Source organism: Podarcis erhardii, assembly GCF_964252035.2.
Source record: "Podarcis erhardii genome assembly, chromosome: 4".
In the NCBI taxonomy this organism is placed as follows: Eukaryota; Metazoa; Chordata; class Lepidosauria; order Squamata; family Lacertidae; genus Podarcis; species Podarcis erhardii.
The window spans coordinates 59,135,805-59,158,909 of record NC_138508.1 but is presented as its reverse complement, the minus strand read 5'-3'; the positions used below and the strand labels follow the sequence as shown (position 1 = coordinate 59,158,909).

At 41.3% G+C, this 23,105-nt stretch overlaps 1 protein-coding gene across 1 annotated transcript in view; it reads right to left on the bottom strand.

Moving 5' to 3' along the window:
- Positions 1–8,967: 8,967 nt before the first annotated feature.
- The window catches only part of EFHC2 (EF-hand domain containing 2), a 54,397-nt gene continuing 40,259 nt past the window's right edge, over positions 8,968–23,105 (bottom strand). Inside the window, exons 11-15 of the mRNA XM_081858587.1 lie at positions 22,928–23,061; positions 20,017–20,214; positions 19,095–19,187; positions 12,092–12,197; positions 8,968–9,152 (exon numbers count right to left, since the gene is read on the bottom strand). Coding sequence (XP_081714713.1) covers positions 9,054–9,152; positions 12,092–12,197; positions 19,095–19,187; positions 20,017–20,214; positions 22,928–23,061 — 630 coding nt within the window. The 3' untranslated portion in view covers positions 8,968–9,053. The remainder of the gene's footprint in view (positions 9,153–12,091; positions 12,198–19,094; positions 19,188–20,016; positions 20,215–22,927; positions 23,062–23,105) is intronic.

Below are 23,105 nucleotides of genomic sequence, written 5' to 3'. Positions count from 1 at the left end.
ATTATGTTTTACACACTGGTGCTGTGAGGTTTCTCCCACCCCGTCCCCCTGAAATATTTCCCCTCCAGGCTGTGAAGGAAGTTTGGCTCCAGTGGAAACTTTGTAAACCTGAAAAGAACGTCTCAGAACGAGCTGCTTCGATGCCAGCCCCCAAAAGACTTTGCCAACACAAACCCCTTTCCGTTTACTAGGACTTCCCTGAGTGCAGCATTTTAACAATCAAGCTGATCCTTAGGAAAATCAAAATCATTATCAAACATTCTTTGTAAACAGTTTAAGGTTCAGCATGAGAGAAATTAGGCTGTCAGTTAACCAGCTATGTGGGACCTATATATTGTGCGATCCTCATAGGGTTGCCAGCTGGCCAGAAAAAATAGCAACCCCTCCGGTGCCTCCGCTGGTGCCTTTAAGGGCTGCCTGCACTCAAACATCAGCCAGGGTAAAACTTTTCACAGAATGGAGATGCCTGCTAATTATCAGCAGATTAAATTGTTTCTAAAGGTATTTGAGGGAAAAGGGGCTAAAAAGTTGACAACTCTGTCCAGTCCACAACTTCCATGTCCTCCCCAGTAGACCTGGTTGCCCACACTCCAGTTGGCACACAGGTGGTCGCTTGCACATTGTCCCCAAAAAGTTCATACATCACTTAGGGGGCAGGACACAGGAAAAAGACACAAACTGTGTTCCATGTTGAAGGAAGGGCAGGGTGGGAAAGTGATTTAAGAAACAATGAAGCAATGAAAGCATTTTAAATTGCTGTTGAAACTTATGCTTTTAGAATTGGCTGAATTGAATCTACTGTGAGGAAGAAATAAAAACGCTAAAGTGGTTTAAATGCTACAAAAAGGATTAAAAATTTGGGCTGTAACAAAGGGAAGTTTCCTTCTTTCATGGGAGAGACGATTACCCTTCTTGGGTAATTGGGGGGGGGGATCATGCAAAAAAAAAGCAACTTTAGCCTGCAGCCAACTCAGATTGACTGTCTTCCCATTTACTACACGATCCCTAATTATCTGGGAATGCCTATGTCACTCGCTACAAAATGGTGGCACAAGCAGCACAGCAAGTTGGGGAAACTGTGGCAAACCATCACTGAACAAGGTATCTGAAGAAGTGTGTATCTGAAGAAGTGTGCATGCACACGAAAGCTCATACCAAGAACTAACTTAGTTGGTCTTTAAGGTGCTACTGTAAGGAATTTTTTTATTTTGTTTTGACTATGGCAGACCAACACGGCTACCTATCTGTAACTGAACAAGGTAACGTCATATAATTTGATAGGAGGTTTTTTTTTATAAGTGTTTCAGCTCTTTTGAAACCACTACCTTTGCCTTTAAAAAAGAGAGGAGCAACCATATTAATGGTGGTGATGGTGACAGTGATGGATTAGTATAACTTAAGACCAAATCCCTCCCTGGCCATTAAATTCACATAATGGCCTTGGAAAATCACTATATCTTCAGAAGTACCTGTATTTTCCAGACCCTGGAGGCCATGAGGACTGACACCCAAACATGCCAAACAGCCAGTGACAACGCTGTAACATTGGTTTTCTACCAAGTACACAATTTAGCTTTTGCAGGGCACTGCACACATCTTTAATTCCAGCATTGTGCCCAGCGTTTAATTTGCAGTAAATTCTACACATGCTGCTAGATTCTCATTGCCACCTAATCAAAGGGCTGCTTGGGCTAGAAATCAGCCAGATTGCCTTATTTCCCCCACTCTAGCCAGCAGCTACCAGATGAATGACTGTGAGAATATGAACCATACCCTTGTGGTTAAAGAAAAAGAGAGCCATAAAGTGTTTTGTACACCAAAGCTTAAATAGAAATTTCGCAGATAAAAGATGCCTGCCCTCAGGTGTGTTTACATAACAGACTCTGACTGGGTGCTGTTCTACAAGGATAAGAAGAGAATAGGGTATGTGGAAATAAGGCAAAGGAGGGGGTCCTTAAAGAAATCCACATATGTCCCATCCCATCACCTCCCATTTTCAGCCAAATCATGGTCATGCACTCCTAATATCCCTCAAAATTCAGTTGTTATGGGAGCAATCACAAAAAGTAAAGGGTTGCTTCCCCTCTGGTAAGCCAAATACTAGAATGCAGTATAAGGAATTATGGAATTTCGGAGAACAGTTCAGTGTGGGTTTCCAATATCTTTGAAATGAGCAGTGAATCTTATTGGCTTCTAGGGGCTTTTCAAAAGCCATGTGTCAGCCAAGCAATTATTTGCAAATTCTGTTGCCATTCCTAAGTTTTTGTGGAGTTGTGGGGAAAGTATGTGTATATTTCTCTGAATTTTGTTTCCCTTGTCCCCCACCAGTTTTGAGTGTGTAGCTCAGTCATTAATTCTGGTAAATAAAAGGATGAATGAGATGCCCTCTTCAAGGTCAGTAGTAAAAGGCTAGGCAGCCATAGCACTCTTTTCAGGCACATTTTCTTTGGGGTTGAGGATGAACAATGTGTTAATGTCTCCAGCCCCACCCCCCAACCCAAACTTGTTAGCAAAAGAGCAAACTGCTCAGCTGTAAAGGTCACCAGAATATTAATTCATTGGGCTGCCGACCCTTCTGATGCAGAGAAGGCGCTGTGTGAAGCAGAGCTAGCCATTTGCACTGCTGGGAACATAAACTGAAATATGGGCTATATATTCCTCTTGTTTTCATTGGAATTCTCTTCAAGCTCCTCCTCTATCACCTGGAGAAACATCTTCCAGTGCCCAATGAATTCACTGGAGGTAGTTTCAGCCAATGCCAACATTTTCTCAAGCAGCAGAGATTCCGTTTGCATGAGGCAAACTCCCACACCAACCTCCTTCCGAGCATGGCCATACCGACACTATGTTTTTTTAATAAGGCAGTGCCAATGAGTTCAGCTTCAAAACAAAGTTTGCAAAAAGGTAAGAGCACTCTATCCCACTTTTCCCTGATGTTGATGTTGACAAGTTCTGGGCAGCCAGATAAAAGGCTGTCTTTATACTAATATACTATTCAGATCAACATTACATCATCACCATCCACATGTAATAAAATCTAATTTGGAGTTTACCGGCAGAGTCCAGCTCTCCCACTGTGATTCCAGACTTATGTTTGGTCTCTAACCCTCCAGAGACACTAACTATATTTTGACCTGTTTGCCGGATGGTACAGACCACAGTGTTGATGCATAACAGGAACACGCCTGCTGCTGCCACTGTTCTGTGTCATGGACGTTGAGGTAAGTTGGCATGCATAAAGTCAGATCCTGCTGCTTATCTGTTTTCAGGTCATAAATATTGCGGTGCTGATTCTAGCTATATTAATTTGCTTTGGACTTGCTGCAAGCGTTTCCTTCCTCGTGTTCTTCTAGCACTCTTAGACAATTTGTCATAGCTCAGGATTTCTGTTATAACCCCACAGCCCTTCCAAAATAATTTACATCCTTTGGCAGGTGTAGGATTGGAGATACGTCTGACCTTCATAAAATGGGAACATTGCACGCGCCCCTTGCTGAGGCCTGCCAAGCTGTTCAGAACCTATTAGCAGTATCCAAATATTAACTCACAGTTTTACAAAGCATCCCTGAGTCTTGTCCTGAAATTTTCAGAGGAATCAAAAGTCATGGGCAATACCTCCTGAGAGCAGCAGGGTTGGTGTGTTAATGGATGTGTCCACACTACAGTTTAGAGTGGATTTAATGCATTCCATGTATGCATGTTTTTCTCATTGTCCAGGATGTCAATTTTGGGTCTATCCATTTCTCATTTTTTCCCAGTCTTAAATTCTGTTCTCCACATTTCTGCCGCAATTTGAGAATTTTGTTTTCAAAAATCCTCACGAAAATTATTCTAATGAAATATCTCCTAATAAATATATTTGTTTGTAGTTTTGATTAATGTACACACTTTTACAATTTCTCCAAATGTAAAGCATTATCATATGTTATTTTCACTAATATATTCATGCTGTGTACACTTTCCCCTAATCTATGCATCTTTGAAAACATCATTTGGCTGGCAAACTGCATTGCAAAATTCAGAGAGGTGAGAATTCTGAAGGCCAGCTGTGCTTCTGGTCTCATACTGTTTCGAAAAGTGCAAGTATGATAGAGCCAGATTTACACGTGAAATAAATTGTATTTCTCTGCCATCCCTAGCATGTACTTTCCTCCCATTATCCTTCAGATAATCAGATTAGGAAAAAAAAGCCAGTGTGGTGTAGTGGTTAAGAGCGGTGGACTCGTAATCTGGTGAACCAGGTTCGCGTCTCCGCTCCTCCACCTGCAGCTGCCGAGTGACCTTGGGCTAGTCAGACTTCTCTGAAGTCTCTCAGCCTCACTCACCTCACAGAGTGTTTGTTGTGGGGGAGGAAGGGAAAGGAGATTGTTAGTCGCTTTGAGACTCCTTAGGGTAGTGATAAAGTGGGATATCAAATCCAAACTCTTCTTCTTCTTCACAGTCACTGCTGGGTGGATGCTTCTTCAGAAATCTCTCATTGCCCAGAATCTTAATAGCAGGCCTGGTGTCAAGAGTGGAAGACCCAGCAGAACCAGCACCAACCAACAGCAGGCTGAGAAGCAGCAACAGCCAACACTGGCAATGAAAAATGCCTCTCCAAGCTGTCATGGCCCTCCTTGAATGAGTAAACCCATCTTCTGTGCCACACTGCCATATTACCCAGATGGAGAGTCTGCTTCTTGCCATGGTCATTCAGTTGCTCACTCAAGGGACGTGAAGGAGGTAAAGGTGGGTTAGAACTTGGAGGATGAGGGCATAGGTGTGCCAAAACCCTTTTGCTGAGAGCCACCCCACCCTCCACCCCACAAATAGATCCAATCTGTCCTGTTTAATAGTAGGTTGTAGGGTTCACTTTTGATTGGAAAACCTAATTGGCCTTTCACCATATCGGCACTGAAATCTGGAACCAGATAAAATCCCTTTGTGTCTGTATGTGGTTTGTGTGAGCTGCTAACTGGCTACCCCCCTGCAAAGTCAATGAATTCATCTCAATGCATGCCGACTGGGACCTTTGAGACCTTTCAAGTGGTTTGTACCTGACCTTGCTGAGCAGGCCTGAGAACATCAGCCAGTGTTACTGAATGTGAAGTGTTCGCATGCATTTGTATGATGCCCTGGGAACAAGTTATTTGGATGATGTAGCTGTTCTTCTCAGAACATAAAACCCAAGGAGTTTGAAGAGAAGTTGAATTAATTTTTTTAAAAAACGTGTACATTAAATCATGCCAGGGGCAGGGAGAATGAAAAGAGGCTATTTCTGGGTGGCTTGCTTCTGAGGTAGTTAATCCTTTGGCTGCTAAAAGAGCAATCCCCATGGTAAAGATAAGAATACTCTAAAGGCCATGAAGGCCCCAGAGGTCAAAAACATGAATCTCAAAAGCAGCTTAAAAGAAGGCTTATTTCATGGAAACAAGCTCAGCCAAAATGGCAAAGCCTAACAGAAACAGTGGTGTTAAGCATTGTGCATTGTTTGTAGGAGAATCAGATTGAAAGAAATGGCGCAGATCAAACTGGGGGGGGGGGGCGGCAAATGAAGTTAAGTTGATTTGTAAAGCTCTCAGTTATTTTGGGTCATCAGCACGTCAAGCAACATTATGAATGTATTTTTGCAAAGAGTTTGATGGCACAATTACATTCCTAGCTGACTGACTGCTTGACGGAATGAAGCTGTGACATGTTATGGAAGATGCTTCACTATTTCAATCATTGTTTTTAAATATCAGAGGAGGTTTGGTTTTCTTTTCAGATGGTCTTGTTAACCATCCTCTCTGTTCTGAACAAAAAGGAAATTCATTCTTCCTATAAAGGAGATGTCTTATTAGCTCTCAGGTTGTCATTCACAGCCATACTTCAGCCACACCATTCACTATTCTGTGAAAGTGGGGAAAGGATGGTGATACGCAGTTAAAGGGGACCCATAAATTCATCTGAATTTTTGTTGTTTAAAGGCTGCTATGCAATTCAAACTGTGTATTGACAGGGGCAGAGGAATTTGGGGTGTGCTTTCTCTCTGCCAATATATCTATCAGATATATGCAGTGGGGGTGGGGCGCCTGCAATGTAAAGCAGAATGCACGCACCACAACAACCAGACCACCTGGGTCATGGAGAAGATGGAGGAGCTCCAGATGGGTCTGAAGAATTCGTTGTTATTTATACAGCCAGCATAAATGTTTTTCCCGAGATAACATTTCTCCTGGTATATTGGGACCACCAACAAAAGGAGGAGGGACTGAAATCTTGCCGCGTTAATAGCGGTGGTGTTTATGGCTTTGGCATTTATTAACTTGTGGGAGCTGTTTATTGGTCCATAAAATTTACTAATGGGGATATTATCTGTAAATTATATGCTTCCTCTACTGTTCAGGTTATTTATAGTGGCATAGTTATAGTTTATCACTATTTACCGGCATAAATCCCATAAGGGGACTTTAATTGCAAATTGCTTGTTTATGCTGTGAATAAACTAGAGCAGTAATGTACAATATGTTGAGCGTGCACATATACACTTCCTTACACAACTACCTCCCTCCACTTTATATTATACTTCTATAGTACAGTCACAAAAATCAACCTGGACCCTATGCAAACTCTTATCTTTATAAACAGAGGCTTACATGGCATTTAAGCCAGTACTTCAGTGAATTGCAGAAAGCAGGAGTGAATGTTTTCTGTAACAGCAGCAGACAGAATAGTCTGGCCCAAATTCAAAGCCCTCTGGAGAAATTGGTGTCATTTAAATTGAGCTTTGAAACTGGTCAATGCCCAAGTTTGGAACGTCTCATACACAAGATGTGATGACAGTTCATGAGGGCAATCTAGTGTGAGAGTCAGTGTGATGTAGCAACTGCAGCAGGACTGATGTAGTGTCTCCAGATGTGGTTGGAGTCCCAACTCCCATCAGCCCTAGCAAGCACTGCCAACCATCAGGGATGATGGTAGTTGTAGTTCAACAACATATGGAAAGCATCACATTGGCTAGTACCATAAAGCTCACCCTGGGTCAGCCAAATTCTCTCCTTAACCTATGTCACTGGCTTATTTGTTGTGATGTTATTTTATCACCTTTCCACTCTGAATACAATGCACTCAAGGTGGCTAATGTCATACTGAAGAACAATACATCTACAATGAAAAGAAAAAAAGAAAGAAAGTCCCATCCCTACAAAACAATGGTATAATGGTTTGTTGTTTATGCCCTAGTTTGAAGCCCTTCAAGCTTCTGATCACAGTCCAATCAACTAGAGATGCATACAGTGTTTCTGAATTTGATTTAGCTGAGTAACCTGCTCGACCAAATGATTACAAACATTTGTGAGCTTCTCCTTAGGCTGTTTTACTCTAATTGTTCCACAAGTTTGCAGATGATAAACCAAGGACTGTAACCAGTGAATTTTTGTGATTTTGGTTTATTGTTATTTGTGCTCTTCCTTTTAGTTTCCTGGACTTGTAACTTTATTTCCAAGCAAAATTCCATGTCGGCAAAACAGTCGCAATCAATAAAACTTTGAAGAGAGCAGATACAAGAACTCAAAGGCAAGGGATACAAAGCAAGACAAAAAGAAACACAAACAGCACCAGATGATTCTTAATATAAAGAAAGCAAAGCATAAAGGTACATTGTCAATTTTATGTTTCCAATAATGAATAAAAAGCCAAAATTCTCTAAATTTCTTGAATAATGGAAACCTTTCTTTAATTCGCTTGTATTTAGTGGTCTTCAAAAATCTGCCCACATTCCAAATTCCAGTTGTATATTCATAAATGCTTGGAACAGAAGTGCTTTTCCAGTTAGGAGCTATCATGACCCTTTCCTGGCTGCACAAACTATATATGAAAAATGACCAAATTGCAATTTTCCACCCCCACCCCCAATAAACCAGACAAGAAGTTGGCCAATAGGTCAAAAGAAAACTTATAATTTGCAATATCCTTTCTACTTTCTATCATTTGCCTGCCTTGATGTTTCTTTGTTTTTGGATAATACCATAAATGCGTATCTTATCTGCCACAGTCTTACCACATCTCCAAGTTAGAGTTTCAAATGCCACTGAAATTATGTTTTAGATTTTTTTCTTCTATTACCATATAGATATTAATACTGAGAGAAAACTATGGTAGATCCACTGTTATATTTGTCGTGGGACTGCATAATTAAAATGTATTCCCAGCTATGATAGAAGTCTGTTTGCAAGAACCTTTTTTCTTCTTTCACAGGGAAGCACTCAAGCACACAAGCCCTTACCAGAATCTGAAGCTGCAGAACCAGAAAGTGTGCTTTCACTTCATCTGGCATTTGCTAAAACTAGATCATAATGGGGCAATTTGCAGCCCTTGCAACCACAAAGTCAGATCACTCAGAACACTCAGATCTGTAAGCCGCTACTTGCAGATCTGGAATGATACTGCAAGGCACAAGATTGCCATCTGAGAGAGGACTAGGCCTGTGTCCAAGCTCAAAGTAACGTATCATGTTTTTATTATGAAAGCCATCCTACTGCAAAAGTGTCCGTATCTTTTCCAAGTTGCATAAAAGGCAAGAGTTTTGCCAGGCACATCTTTTCCGAGTGAAGATATGCAGTGATGGGAGGGTGGTCAAACTGTTTCTTCTATGCAGCTTTTAAAGGGTCAGGAGTTGTGTCAGGGTCTGGATCAGCATGGCCACTATCCCCAAACAACTTGTAAGAAAACAGAAGGGCAGCAGAGTCTGGCTGTGTGCATGTGGTGGTTGTGGTGGTAAGGGGTACGGTCCTTAGCTAGAAACTTCACAAAAACATTTGGAAACTCCTGAATTACCCAGTGCTCACTGCACATATAACAACCGAGAGTAAAGGTAAATTTAAATGATTTTAATTGTGAAAGTGCATGTACAGTACAGTCTATTGAAGTTTGAAAGAATTACAAAAGTATCTAAATTATATTTCTACAATAAAGTAAAAAAACCAAAAACTTACATTTCCCCAAAAATCTATAACTGTGATTCTTTTATTTAAAAAAGCATGTACAGTAAGTCTCCAGAGAAAGGAAGTTGCAACATTTATCTGCAAGAGGTGCTAAGAATCTTCATTACCAAAGAGATCCACCATGAGAGGTAAGTATTGAACCTTCTTCACTGGAAGGGTCGGTGGCTCCCCTCTCCATTCATCTTCATACTAAAAATAATAGAATAAGTGGTCAAAACACATTTAGGGCTGAAATGGAAAGCAGCCAGAAATGGCACAAAACACAATGAAGCCGTGCTGTCCTCATTTCCGTCTATAAATCGTTATACAAACAGAACTATGGTATTATAGAGCAACATTAACAAGAATATGTTTAAGCTTAAGAAATCAGGTGTAAGTTTCTAGAACAAATGGCCTTAAAACAGAGAAAGAGACAAGGAAAAACCTCAGCAGCATTAACACTCACCTGGGGAATGCAAAATCATTCTAATCAGCCTTAATTTGAAGAAAATAAAAAAATTCCTTCCAGTAGCACCTTAAAGACCAACTGAGTTAGTTCTAGGTATGAGCTTTCGTGTGCATGCACACTTCTTCAGATACACTGAAACAGAAGTCACCGGACCTTTCTATATAGTGAGAAGGTGGGGAGGGGTATTACTCAGAAGGGTGGTGGGAATGGGTGATTGGCAGATAGCTGCGATGAGCCTGTTGACGACTCTTAACGACTGCAATAGGTCTAACAGGAAAAAGCAAGGGGTGAGAAGGTGAAAAATGGCTTTGTCATGTATAATGAGATAAGAATCCAATGTCTTTGTTCAAACCAGGTCTCTCTATAGTTTTAAGTTTGGTGATAAGTTGCAATTCAGCAGCTTCTCTTTCCAGTCTATTTCTGAAATTCCTTTGTAATAGAACAGCTACTTTGAGATCTTGTATAGAATGTCCTGGGAGATTGAAGTGTTCTCCTACTGGTTTTTCTGTCTTGTGGTTCCTGATGTCGGATTTATGTCCGTTTATTCTTTGGCGTAAGGTCTGGCCTGTTTGTCCAATATAGAGAGCTGAAGGACACTGTTGGCATTTTATGGCATACACAATGTTAGACGATGAGCAATTAAATAGTCCCGAGATGGTATGTGTGATGTTGTTGGGGCCAGTAATGGTGTTGTCCGGGTGTATGTGGCAGCAAAGTTGGCATCTGGGTTTATTGCAGGCTCTGGTGCCAGTGTCCGTGTTAGGTCTGGTTGTAGTATTATTGTGGGTTAGGAGTTGTTTAAGACTGGGTGGCTGTCTGTAGGCAATGAAAGGTCTTCCTCCCAGAGCTTGAGAAAGAGAACTGTCATTGTCCAGGAGAGGTTGTAGATCTCTGATGATGCGTTGTACTGTTTTAACTTGGGAGCTGTATGTGATGACTAGAGGTGTTCTGTTATTTTCTTTTTTGGGTCTGTCTTGCAGCAAGTTCTCTCTGGGTATCAGAGAGAATCACCCATTCCCACCACCCTTCTGAGTAATACCCCTCCCCACCTTCTCACTATATAGAAAGGTCCGGTGACTTCTGTTTCAGTGTATCTGAAGAAGTGTGCATGCACACGAAAGCTCATACCTAGAACTAACTCAGTTGGTCTTTAAGGTGCTACTGGAAGGAATTTTTTTATTTTGTTTTGACCATGGCAGACCAACACGGCTACCTATCTGTAACTTAATTTGAAGAGAATCAGTAACGGGAGACTAGCAAAATCTTAGAGGCTACTCTGAAGGCAGGATTGAATATTGATTCCCATGCCCAACCTAAAAATACACCACCACCACAAGAATCCACTGGTTACGTGCAACTAGTGAGGAGCTTGCTCTCCTCAGCCCACCTTGTAATCAACTTGGGTTTCCATACTTTCTTAGAGAACCTGCAGAAAAAGCTTGAGTTTTCCATGAGCTTTCCAAGAAAACTCAGAAAGATCAAACCCAAAGAAGCTCTCCACAGTGCTTCCTCCCTCCATGCTTTCCTAAAACGTACCATGATAAAAGGGTGTTCGTGCGAAAAACAGCTGAGCTCAGCAGTGGCAGAAGCCTCCTCTTTAAACCAGACCTGGATGTGCATAATTTCCCAGTGCCTCACAGAAAACTCCCCTTTCCCAGGCAGCGTATAATGCTCCAAAGGCATGCCCAGGCCCATCTTAAGGATGAGGTCTCTGTTGCTCCAGAAGCTCCCTGAACTATCTCTCTTTCGATTTGAGAATCAGTGCTATAAAAACAGAATACATTCAATATACTCCACTAACAATATAATATGACCCAGTTGACAGTTTGATGGCTGTCAGGGATGGGAGAAGACCTCATCTTTAAACCAGGCTATGGAATTTTGGGACATAAATTTTTTAGTTTTTGCTAGAGATTAAGCTAGCTGGGGAATAGTGATCTTCAGTACAGCATTCTTGGAGAAGATATCAGGGCAGTAAACTGCATCTATGAAGCCATGGGACCAGTGAGGAGAAGATTTATTTCCTGGGACCTGTTAGCTTAGAAACTGGTAGACAGATTAAATAAAACTCTCTGGATTCAGTTAGTCAATGAGAGCGCAGCCTGAGGTTTCTGTGTGTCAGATATAATCATCAAGCACTCCAGAAATACTCAATCCTAAATCACAAGTGAGATGAAGATATAATGGATAAAGTTCAAAAATCCAACAGGGGGATTCAAATTCCATTCCTTCCTTTAGTTTCCCTCAGGACCCCCTTTTCACTAAAATGTACTCATCAAAATTATCTTCAGCGATTTAAACAATTAAAACAAGGGGGGGGGAAATACACCAAAAATACTTTGAGGCAAACTGAGCATAGATTTTTACTTTCAATCCAGATGTCATGCAGCAGTAGGAAACAGGTTGGAAATTTGATGTACTGAGACACCCAACATGTGGCTTATACCTCATCAGAAGAACGTGCAACCTCAACAGTCAAGTAAGAAGTGGCCCTCGGAATATGAATATAAGCGTAGTGAAGTTTCAGTTTCCACAAAATGTTTTGGATGTTTTGTTCTCATTCATTGCTAAGTACATTTTTTATTATTTGACTGCAATAATTTTTTGGACTTCCTTTGAAAGCTACAGTAGGAGGTTCTTGTTTGTGCAGGTCCATTAGTCAGAAATACTTTTGGCTTACCTGTAAAGGCATCAAGATGGTTTGGAAAACTGGAATTGGATGATCTCTCCAATTTAGCCCATCGACTAGTTTCTTATAATTTACTTGCTCTTTGCAATCTTCACACCTAAAATCAGATTGGGAATGCACATATTCAGGAAGTGACTGGCTATTACTTTGCTTAACACAGCAATGATTTTTCATCCTTTACCTAGAAACTATCTTTCTGAACCCATAAGAACCAAATGGACATGAATTCATGATGTGTGTGTGTGTGTGTGTGCGCGCGCGCGCGCACAGAGGGGGAAAACATACCCTTTGTCACTCACTGACAGCCAATCCCTCAACGAAAGGTGGTGGGGCCAGTGGGGGGGTCTAGCATGTTTCATCTCCACAAAGTTGAATGCAGCTACAAGTCATGATTCCATGGAACCCCTTTGCAACCAAGCTGTCTTGGTTATAGTTTTGAAACTATTTTTCATGCTGATTAACGTCTACAAAACAAAATCTACTGTGAATACTATCTGGACAGAACTAGAGAATTATATAGAATCCCTGGAATCCCTATATCCTACTGCAGTGTTTATCATTGCAGAGGATTTTAACACACGTATGGGAGCCAACAATGTTAATTTATACACCCACTATAATCAGATTCTGGAACCAGATATCTACTTAGCCAGAGGTACCTCCCATTTGTCTAAAGATCATATTTACAGTAGCCGAAATTGTAAGGCGGATGGACTTGCTAATATTAAATGGTATGATAGAGGGAGATAGGCCCAGGGAATATACCCACTTTACAAAGCATGGAGGCAGTGCTACAGATTACAATATCACAATCTGCATATAGGCTTATATTCCCTTCAATATATATTATCTTTAAATAAAACCTTGTAAAAAATAATTTTATGATGATTTATTAAAATAGTTAACTATTTCTGCTTTTTACCTCAAATGCAATGGATGGAATGTTTATTATTATTATTATTATTATTATTATTATTACTATTACTATTATTACTGTTATGATTATTATGACTATTTATTGAATTTATATACCGCCCTATGCCCGGAGGTCTCAAGGCAGTTCACATAAAAGGACCACAGTATATAAAATTAAAATAAAAGCAATAACTCAATAATATCCCCCCAAAAGAGCCACATTTTAAAAGGATATGGAATGTTGATCAGGTCAACCAAAGGCCTGGCTAAAAAAGGAGCGTTTTTGCCTGTTGTCTAAGGTACCCCTGCCCGTACGGGCCAGTCGTGTCCGACTCTAGGGTTGCGCGCCCATCTCACTTAAGAGGCCGGGGGCCAGCGCTGTCCGGAGACACTTCTGGGTCACGTGGCTAGCGTGACAAAGCTGCTCTGGCGAGCCGGCACCAGCGCAGCACACGGAAACGCCGTTTACCTTCCCGCTGGAACGCGGTACCTATTTATCTACTTGCACTTAGGGGTGCTTTCGAACTGCTAGGTGGGCAGGAGCTAGGACCGCAGACGGGAGCTCACCCCGCCGCGGGGATTCGACCCGCCTACCATGCGATCGGCAAGCCCTAGGCGCTGAGGATTTACCCACAGCGCCACCCGCGTCCTGTTGCCTGTTGCTTAAAGGTGTATAATAAAGATGCCAGGAAAACTTCCCTTGGGAGAGCATTCCATAGATGGGGAGCCACTGCAGAGAAAGCCTGTTCTCGTGTTGCCGCCCTCCAGGCCTCTCGAGGAAGAGGCACACGAAGAAGGGCCTCAGAAGATGATCTCAGGGTCGGGGTAGGTTCATATGGAACCTTACCCCTGTGCTAGTACCAAATGAAAATCCCAAATGAAGTGGGAGTACCAAATGAAACTGTTTAGGTGAGTCTAGTTTGAGCAACCTGCTATTATAAGAATTAACAAATGATGTAGAATAAAGGAAAATTAAACTCTTCATTTATTTTGATTTCATATGCTTGAAGTAGACACTGAATTATATCTGGAATTCTCTTATGAAAAAAGGATGAACACCTGGTTTGAACTGGTGTTCATGTTCCCTTCTCCTCTGTCTGGGAGGGTACGCAGTGAGGAGGGATGTGGCAGGTGTATTTTCTGAATATTGTGCTGGCCTGCTTATGTTTGCTTTCTCTTCCCCGGGCAATTCATGCCTTGATGCTACTAGCACAATTTAATGACAGGGATGTCGTGGTCCCTGTAGCTCCCATGCTTTATCTATCATAAGGGAATATTTCTTATAGGCTGATTCCTATGGGACTCATTTCTGAATTTAGAAGCTGAATTCCATGAGGTCCGACCATCCTATGTGAAAATTTTAAAAACCTTTGTTTATCAGCAGTATGCAACTGGTTTAGGGATGTTCATTATGTTCCTGTGTTTGCTTGCTGATGGGGAATCTGGAAAATTGCCACAAATATGTTTTACATTATAATTTTTTCTTCTGGTTTGGGACAAGTAATCACTTATCACATAAAAATATTGAACCAATAAATAGCCAGAATTTTAGAGATTATGTCCAAAATCCTGGATAATAATTATTCCTAATCCCTTATGTTTAAATAGCAAACACACCCAATAAAAGTCAACAGGCATTAAACCTGATTTACACTTCAGTCTAAGAATAAAGTGTATTCTTTCAGTAAGCTCTATGGCCCTTGTAATATATTTTGTGTCCTTTTTTTTTTTTACATCTACTACTACAAGCTTTCATCACAAAAGTATCTTTTGGGAAAACACTAGATGGCTACACTATGCTAACCTCCTGCAATTTTATTAATAAGTTTTTGCCATTCTCTGCTCACAGTATGCTTCTTTTGGCTGGCTTGGAAAAGACCAGAGAAAAATGGAAGAGATACAAGGTTCTAAGGAAGAAACGCCTGCAATGCATGTACAGCGTCTGATGAAAAACTTCAGAACTCAGAAAGGGACTTCTGGTGGTTAAGCAGAGGTAATGGTCCAATGCCCTGAAAAAGCCTTGTTCTTCTCCTCAAATAGCTACCATTCTCCAGCCTCTGTCCCACAGCCCACCTGTCTCCATTTTCCAGACCCTTCTCACCTTCCATTTCCAAATCATCACCCCAAAATGAATCAGTCAGTCCAAGTTAACCTGGCTACCTAGATCTCGGAATCAGAATCTATTATGCAAAGCAGCCATATGCAGATTTGCTTAATTTGTGTCGTAGGTTTTTGAATAGAAGGCAATTTTTGAATACATATAAACCCAATTGTTTATTATTTTCCACTGGAGGGTATGCAGTTTATTTTTTAAAACAAAAACAGAAAGCAGTATTTTTGACCCTGTGCTTCTCTTAACTACCGTACATTGAATTGTTGCTCCATGCATGCCTTTCCAAACAGAACCTCAGATTACCCCTTCTGTTAACTTCAGGTGCTTTTGCACGCCCATCAAGTTTCTTCTTCTCCATCCACACTTCCTTTCCTGGTAACTGATTTGCAGTACAATCTATGAATGTTTACTCAGAAGTCTGTTCAATGGGATTTGCTCCCAGAAAAGTAGCAATCTAGCTGCTGGGTTCTGAACTTAAGTTTCTGAGCACTCTTCAAAGGAAACTCCCCAAAACACACCAAAATAGTCTAGACTGAAGGTTATCGGAGCACAGGTAACTGTGGCCAGGCTCGCTCTGTGCAGAATGAGATTGTGCCCTAAGAGACGGCGTAAAAATCTTTGAAATAAGTGAAATGGGGAGGGGAGATCAAAAGCAGGCGAGGGCCACAGGGACCAGTAGTGTCAAAACTACCTCAAACTGCACCTCCTGACTATGTTCCTAATCTTTAACAGGTAATGCAGCCCCTTGAAGATGGGGCTTCTACCTCCTTTTTCACTGTTCCTATCAAAGCCTGATTTGTGTGTTAATGTGCTTGTGGAAAAAGCAGTGCATGCTTTTTCTACCCCTGTAAAACTAGTACTGTATAACTCAAGAAATAGCTGGGGACATGCTCCAGTTTTCAAATTTGTTGGATCAAGTTTTCAAAGAATATTCTAACAAGTGTGGCACAGTAACATGGGAAACTATTCAAGCCCTTAGCCTTCATTGCTATCAAATAACCACAGCAAATTCAATTAATGTCTGTATTTTAGATAAGTAATGCATTCCTTTGCCCCATTTCATATTTCACGATATGAAGCCCTGTAGTTTATTTTCAGATTAATACGCTGATTTTAAACACACTGTTCAGAGAAAGCAAGGGTGGGCTTCTCTTTCAGATAACTGGTGCAATACAGTTCACTTTATGAAATACATTTAGGATCAGGGTACACATCACAAATACAGTTTCATATTATTGCTCGATGGTTTATAGATAACAAGGCCCCCATGTTTAATACTTATTACATTTATCATAAGTGATAGAACATAACTCTCTTTTCTGGTTGCATCTATTTAATTACTGCTTTCCAGAAGTAGGAGAGAATTCTTCATTTCACTCCTGGATTCTAGCTGTCCCAGAACAACTTTTGGCAGTTCAGGTTAGTGGGAGTTCTAAAAATGAATTATTTTACTCCCTTTGACTAATGCTCATGAGCAGGTGTCAGAAATGATGAATGTGCAGCAAATTGCAAAAGTCATCCATCTGCCTACCGCAGGGAACTCCCTGAAAAGTTCTTGTTTTATGGAGGCACCAGATTTTTTAATAACTGTGCCTTATTTTTATTAGGCATTTCAGAAAAGAGGGAAAAGACAAAAGGTTACCTACTGCTGTCCTATGACAGGCCACAAAGGGCTTTAAAAGGTGAGGAACCATTTCACGTTCTGAGAGGTTTCACTTTTAACAAGGCAATACAAGGCAAGTCTGGCATTATATAGTCTTTTAATTCAATATCAAAGCCCTCAGCAAAACAGGAGATCGGGGGGAGAGGGGGCTGTTTGGTAAGGAGGAAGTGACCTGAGCAAGAAGGCTCATAGCTCCTGAGAGCCCAAGATGGGTAAGTTAGGAGGAGGAAAATCTGGGCATCAGCAAGGGATGACAACTTGGGTGGCCTTGGGCCAAGAGACGGCATGCTTCTCCTCCAGTGTACTGCTTTGACCCTTCCTTACACAGAGGCTTCCCTCGTGAGTTTCACAGCACATCTTGAGAAGCCCATGCCAAAACACAGTAAAACTGCAGGTTCATTCTCCCCCACCTCAATGCAAATATGGGAGCTATAAACCTTGTAATATTCCTGAAGTCACACAAGTTAAAGCAATAACCCTACACTCTCATTTTGCAAGCAGGTTGCTCAGTACAATAGATGCCCAGTGGAACTCTGACATCTGTGCCATGTCGTTTTCAATCTGAGTAGCCCCACACCTCAATAACAAAGGCCCCTCTTTTCACTGAACGTTGTCAGATTCAGACCGCATTTGCAATCTGTGTATTATATATATATTTAAACCGTCACTATTGAAACAGCTGTCTGAACAGCACAGTTCCTAAACAATAATCCAGGCTGTTTCAGCATCTCTAAGACATTGAATCAGAGTGTAATGTACACACACAGAGCTCATGTGATCCATCTCGTTAATAAAAAGTTAAGAAGGGATCCACAGAAAGACTGTTTGCAATGAAGACAAAAATGAAACTCTCATGAATATGTGAAGCGATCAATGGGGAAAAGCACAACTTGGCAAACTGCTGACAGCTTGCCATTTTATTCAAGTCAGGCTAAAGATTCTGGCGACAATTTGAAGGTAGCTGTTTATTGTGGGTACACTCATCTCATTTTCACCTCAGATAAACAGGTTTCCCAGGTTTTCCCAACTGTTTCAAAAGTTTGCAACAGGAGGCAGTTCCCTCTGTATTCCCCAACAGCCTCAGATGGAGAGGGAAAGCTGTTTGCTTCAGCCTGAGTGAGCTGCTCCTCAATCCCTAGTCATGCAGGAATGCTTTGAAGTTGCACCAGGCATGCCTCCTCCTCAGCTGTCTCATGCAACCCTTTGACGTAGGGGTGAGGAACCTCTTGCCCCACCAGCAGGGCCAATTTGGCCCACAAGGCCATTTCCCCCAAACCACACCATCTGTTAATCAGCTGACATCACTCTGATGGGGGAGTGGGGTTCAATAATATATAACTGGTGCATGCAGCCAAACCATCAGGATTTAACACCCCATCAATTCAGCAGCTGATGAGAGAACTGGCAAGCACAGCCAACACAGAATTGCACCCTACTCCCACTCAGATACATGGGTAGTGGGTTGAATCCTGCTCAGAGCCTAGCAGAGAGCAAGACTGAAGTCACTATTCATCAGCTGGTGAGCAGAGAGTTCAATCCTGTTGGGTACTGCTTCACCAGAGTGTTTGTCCACTGCAGAAAACAGGCTGGTGAAGCTGACTTCACATGTCAACTCTAGACAGATGGGCAGGGCCACCCAGCTAGCTGTCACCTGATGTCATCATGATGTCAGGTGATTGGCTGGTGGGTAGCCCTGGCCACCTGTCAAAGCTGGACTTCAGGGGAGAGGGAGAAAAGGTAAAGATCTGGACTGACTCATGCTTGAAGGAGAGTGCAGCAGACTCCCTTTTGCAGTATAGCTGGAATTTTAAGAGGGAACAGCACTTCTCTCACCGTGGCAAGATTGTTAGCTTCTACTGTGGGTCATGGCCTATCACATTTCACTTGTTGACCCCAACAAAAACTGCTTTAGGGAACCCTGTACAGGATTAAAATCTTAAGGCAGCCCTGTTCAGGGAAGTTTTTAATGTGTGAGACATCTTAGTGTATTTTTGGTCTTTGTGGAAGCCGCCCAGAGTGCCTGGGGAAACCCAGCCAGATGGGTGGGATACAAATAATAAATTAGTAGTAGTAGTAGTAGTAGTAGTAGTAGTAGATGATTGTTGAGGCAACCCTTGTTCTACTTCCGGATATCAGCAAATCCAGCCGCAGCAGTGAGACAAAAGAAACGTAGGTGTATGCCCCAGGAGGCTATGTCTCCTTCAAACCTTCCTCAACTTGCTTAAAAACTGTTCCTGGTTTCCAGCATTCCTGACTCAACACACCATTTACATAAATTCATATAATCTTAGATTGACACTTACGCAGCCAATATCGCTCGCAAAAGATCATCTGCTACTGGTAGCCTGAAGGACTTGCATATGGTCCTGCACTTGTCGCTGGCCAGCAGTCCGCATCTGCACAAACAGAAATGTTTCTCATGGAATTCATTTTTTAAATGAAAATAGAAAAATGTAAAATGTAAAATGCTTGGTTTAAGAGGTGTCAATATCTGCATTTTAAAAATAGTAACCTGGAAAAGATGGTGGGAAAGCTTTTGGAAAGGAAAGCTTCTTAAAATGCAGTCCAGTGACGGTTCCTTGCCTTCAAGCTGCTCCATTGTGTGGAGCTTTGAGTACCAGGGAAGACTAATACTCATGCCTACTTATTAGGGTCAAGGGCTGCAGCTCAGAGGTAGGACATCTGCTTTAGCTGCAGAAGGCTCCAGGTCACTCCCCAGCGCCTCCAGATCCTGCTTAAACTCAAAAGCTAGATGGGCCATTGGTCTGACTTCCTGTTCCTTTTTCCTAAGCCGCCAGTCAACCTGTCCATCTCAGTGCTTCTGCCAGGGCCTCCCCCTCATGCACCCTCAGAGAAGGACTGCAGCTCTCTGGCTCTTCTGGCAAAGGAGAGAAAAGTAAAAGAAGAAACCACCACTAGGCACCAGGCTCGTCTGCCCACCCAAATGACACTCACGCCACGCCCCAGAAATCCCGCTTGCTCAAGCACTTTGCCTCCAGGATGCTAAAATGTGCTGAAGGCCAGTGGGAGACAGATTGATATATTCTCTTCCAAACCTGGAGCTTTGAATTAACAGATTGCAGACCAAAACAATTAAGTCAATAGGATTTAAAAATTGTTTCCCTGTAGTAATTAGATTCAGACCATAACAGTGACACTGGATTCTCAGAGCAGCAAAAAGGACAAGCCCTGCCCGACAAAGAAATGTACACAGTCATTCCTTACTTGCTCCGGTCGTTGTACACAAGCACTGCCAAGAGTTGACCAAAATTCTCAAAGCTATTTTTCTTAAGTTGTTCCTGGGCCACTGCTAGAAGATAGGTGGTATCCATTTCATTCTTATCTCTCAAGCTATAGTATCGCCCAAGGGTCATAATTTCATGTTCTGATAAATTTCTATCTGAGATATTCAACAGCAAATTTCTGAGGAAGAAAAAAAAATGTATAATTGCTTGCATGAAGTGTACCTGAAAAGAGCAACAAATGTATACAGCATTTTCTGAAGTGGCCTTGCATTAGTACAAAACTGCGTTGGCACAAAACATACCGCTATTTTTTAACTAGCATCTACATTAAATCTTATTTTCGTTGAGCTTCAACACAATGAAATGGAATGGAAATTAAAAAATGAAATGGAAAAATACATACAGGCATACATCATTTTATTTGTAGGCAGCCTTTTCATAGTTAAAACCATGCTCAAGGTGGCTTACGACATGAAAAAGAACATAATTACAAAAATATCAAAGGTAGTCATAAACAATGAATGAATCACAGCAAAAAGTACAAAACCAAATCGAACAATTTTCACATAAATCATAAGATCTAAAAATAAAGATACAAAAAATTAATATCAATAACAGCAACAACCCCCCTAGCAAAAAAAAATAATTCCCTAAACAATACCCCAACTCCAAAATGTCGTAACTGCTCATAATTGTGCTTTTTGAAGCTGTTTTATCTACTCATCCAGCATAAACACTTTTTTGAATAGCTGCATGTAGAAATAATGACTAATTCATATAACATGGAAACAAATATATTAATTTTCCCCCAACCCCCCCCCAAAAAAAACCTTCAAAAGTTGTTATATTTAGGTGATGCACAATCTACTGATTTGGTAAAAATATTTTTTTGTTATTTTTTTTGCTTTCCAGTGTGTTCTGAAGTGGCTTTGCATTAAGAACAAAAAGTAAACTCAATCTGTGTCAAGGCAGTGAGATTTTCTTAAAGCTATCGTGTTGTTAAACTGATTGTACTATGATTTGAAAGTGTTAGTTTGCAAAGTTCTCTTCAAGTTATTACACATGTTAAAAAGCACATTGCACAGGATGGGTTTAAGTCATAACAAAAGCCAAATATTTCAAAAAGATGTATGGATGCTTGCTCAAAATCAGTATGACTTTTCCTGATATAAGAAATTCTCAGAAATATAAAACTGCAATATGTGCATGGTACTTTGCCATTTGATTTTCATTTCAATACAAAGACACAACAATCATGCACATTACTTTAAACATCCAAATTGAGTCCCTGGATATGATAAAGATCCATCTGTGCTTACAAAACAGTGCCCAGTTGTAAAATATGTTTGTAGAAAATGGATCAAACCAGGCCATTAAAACATAATGCCAAATCATCAACTGGCGTTACGAGAACAAAATTTGGGGTCGCACTTTAGCTTTCAAGGAAAAAACAAACAAATCATCCGTTTCCAGGCTAGATGGAAAAGAAGATAAAGGGCAGGGGGGAGAGCACAGTAACTGGAAGCTTCAGAGCAGAGTATAATTTTTGCATATTTTCTGCCCAGATGAAAATGACTTGGAAGTGGAGTTTGAAGATCCTAGTTTAAACATTTTTACTGTTTCAGGCCAGTGTCCTGCAAAACACAGATTTGCAGGAAAATACCCTTAATTAAAAGACAAGGAGAAAGTGAAAAAAGTTTGCGTTTCCACAGGGAGGTTTCGTGTTTACTTTGACAATGTTCCTGCACAGATCTGTAATTATTGCATGTATCAAGAAAAAGGCAAACACGTATGCATGTTTAGTGACAATTAAATATGTTCAATGGGATTTATGTAAGTGTGCATAGGCTGCAGCCTTAAGGATTTCAAATGACAGAAATTGTTGTATAATGAAAGAACAGGACTGGAAATCAGGAATAGAATATAGGAACAATAAAGTGGGTTTGTCATCTGCTTCAATTTTGCACTCGTCAGTGAGGCTTTTGTGTAACTTCCAACAAGAGCCTTAGGGACAGGGTGAGGTGTGCATCATCAGAACATGCCAGCAACCAGAGTCAGGTGTGTGGACCTAGGCTTGATACCTCACACCTCTTTTTAAAAAATGGATCTCAGGCAGCTGGAAAACCCTCTATCTGAATCTTTAGAGAGCAGCTTCTAATCAGAGTGGGAAACGCTGATTAACTGGATGGTCCAAAAGTGTGACTCTGTGTATGGCAGCTTCACACATCTGAGGCAGTATACACACCGTAGATTTAAAGCACACCGGCCCTCCCCATAGACTACAGTGGTACCTCAGGTTACAAACGCTTTGGGTTACAAACACTTCAGGTTGCAGACTCTGCTAACCTGGAAGTAGTACCTAGGGTTAAGAACTTTACCTCAGGATGAGAACAGAAATTGTGCGCCAGCGGCACGGCAGCAGCAGGAGGTCCCATTAGCTAAAGTGGTACCTCAGGTTAAAAACAGTTTCAGGTTAAGAATGGACCTCCGGAATGAATTAAGTTCATAACCAGAGGTACCTCTGTACTGGGAACTGTAGTTTATGAAATGTGAGGGGTGGAGTGAAAATGTGCTTTAAGAGTAGGGTGTGTATGCAGCCTGTGTGTATTCACTGCACCTATCATTTATAGCAATGAGACTGCCAAAACTCCACACAGTATGTCCATCCTACCCAAAGATACAAATTCAAGGTCAGAACAAGACTCCATAGGTGCTCCACAGGTACCACTGCTAAGGACCTTGTGTTAGTTAACCTGTTTGTGCTCTATGTAATAGAGAAAGCCAATATCCAACATTCTCGTAGAGTTTCTCTCTCTGTTATTGATGATAGGAACCTCACAGAAGATACCCTAAACTTAAACTGCCTTTTGTCTAGGCATTCAGAGACTTACCTAAATTCATCATAATCAATAGTGGTGGTGTGTTGAGGATCAGCAGCTGCAAAAATCTGCTTAATCTCTCTTGATCGAGGTTCTCCTATCGCCTTCAGTTTGTCCAAAATTACGCAGATATTGGCCATAGGAAACTGTAAAGAAAGGGTCCAGGTGAGACTAACAGAACATATATTTA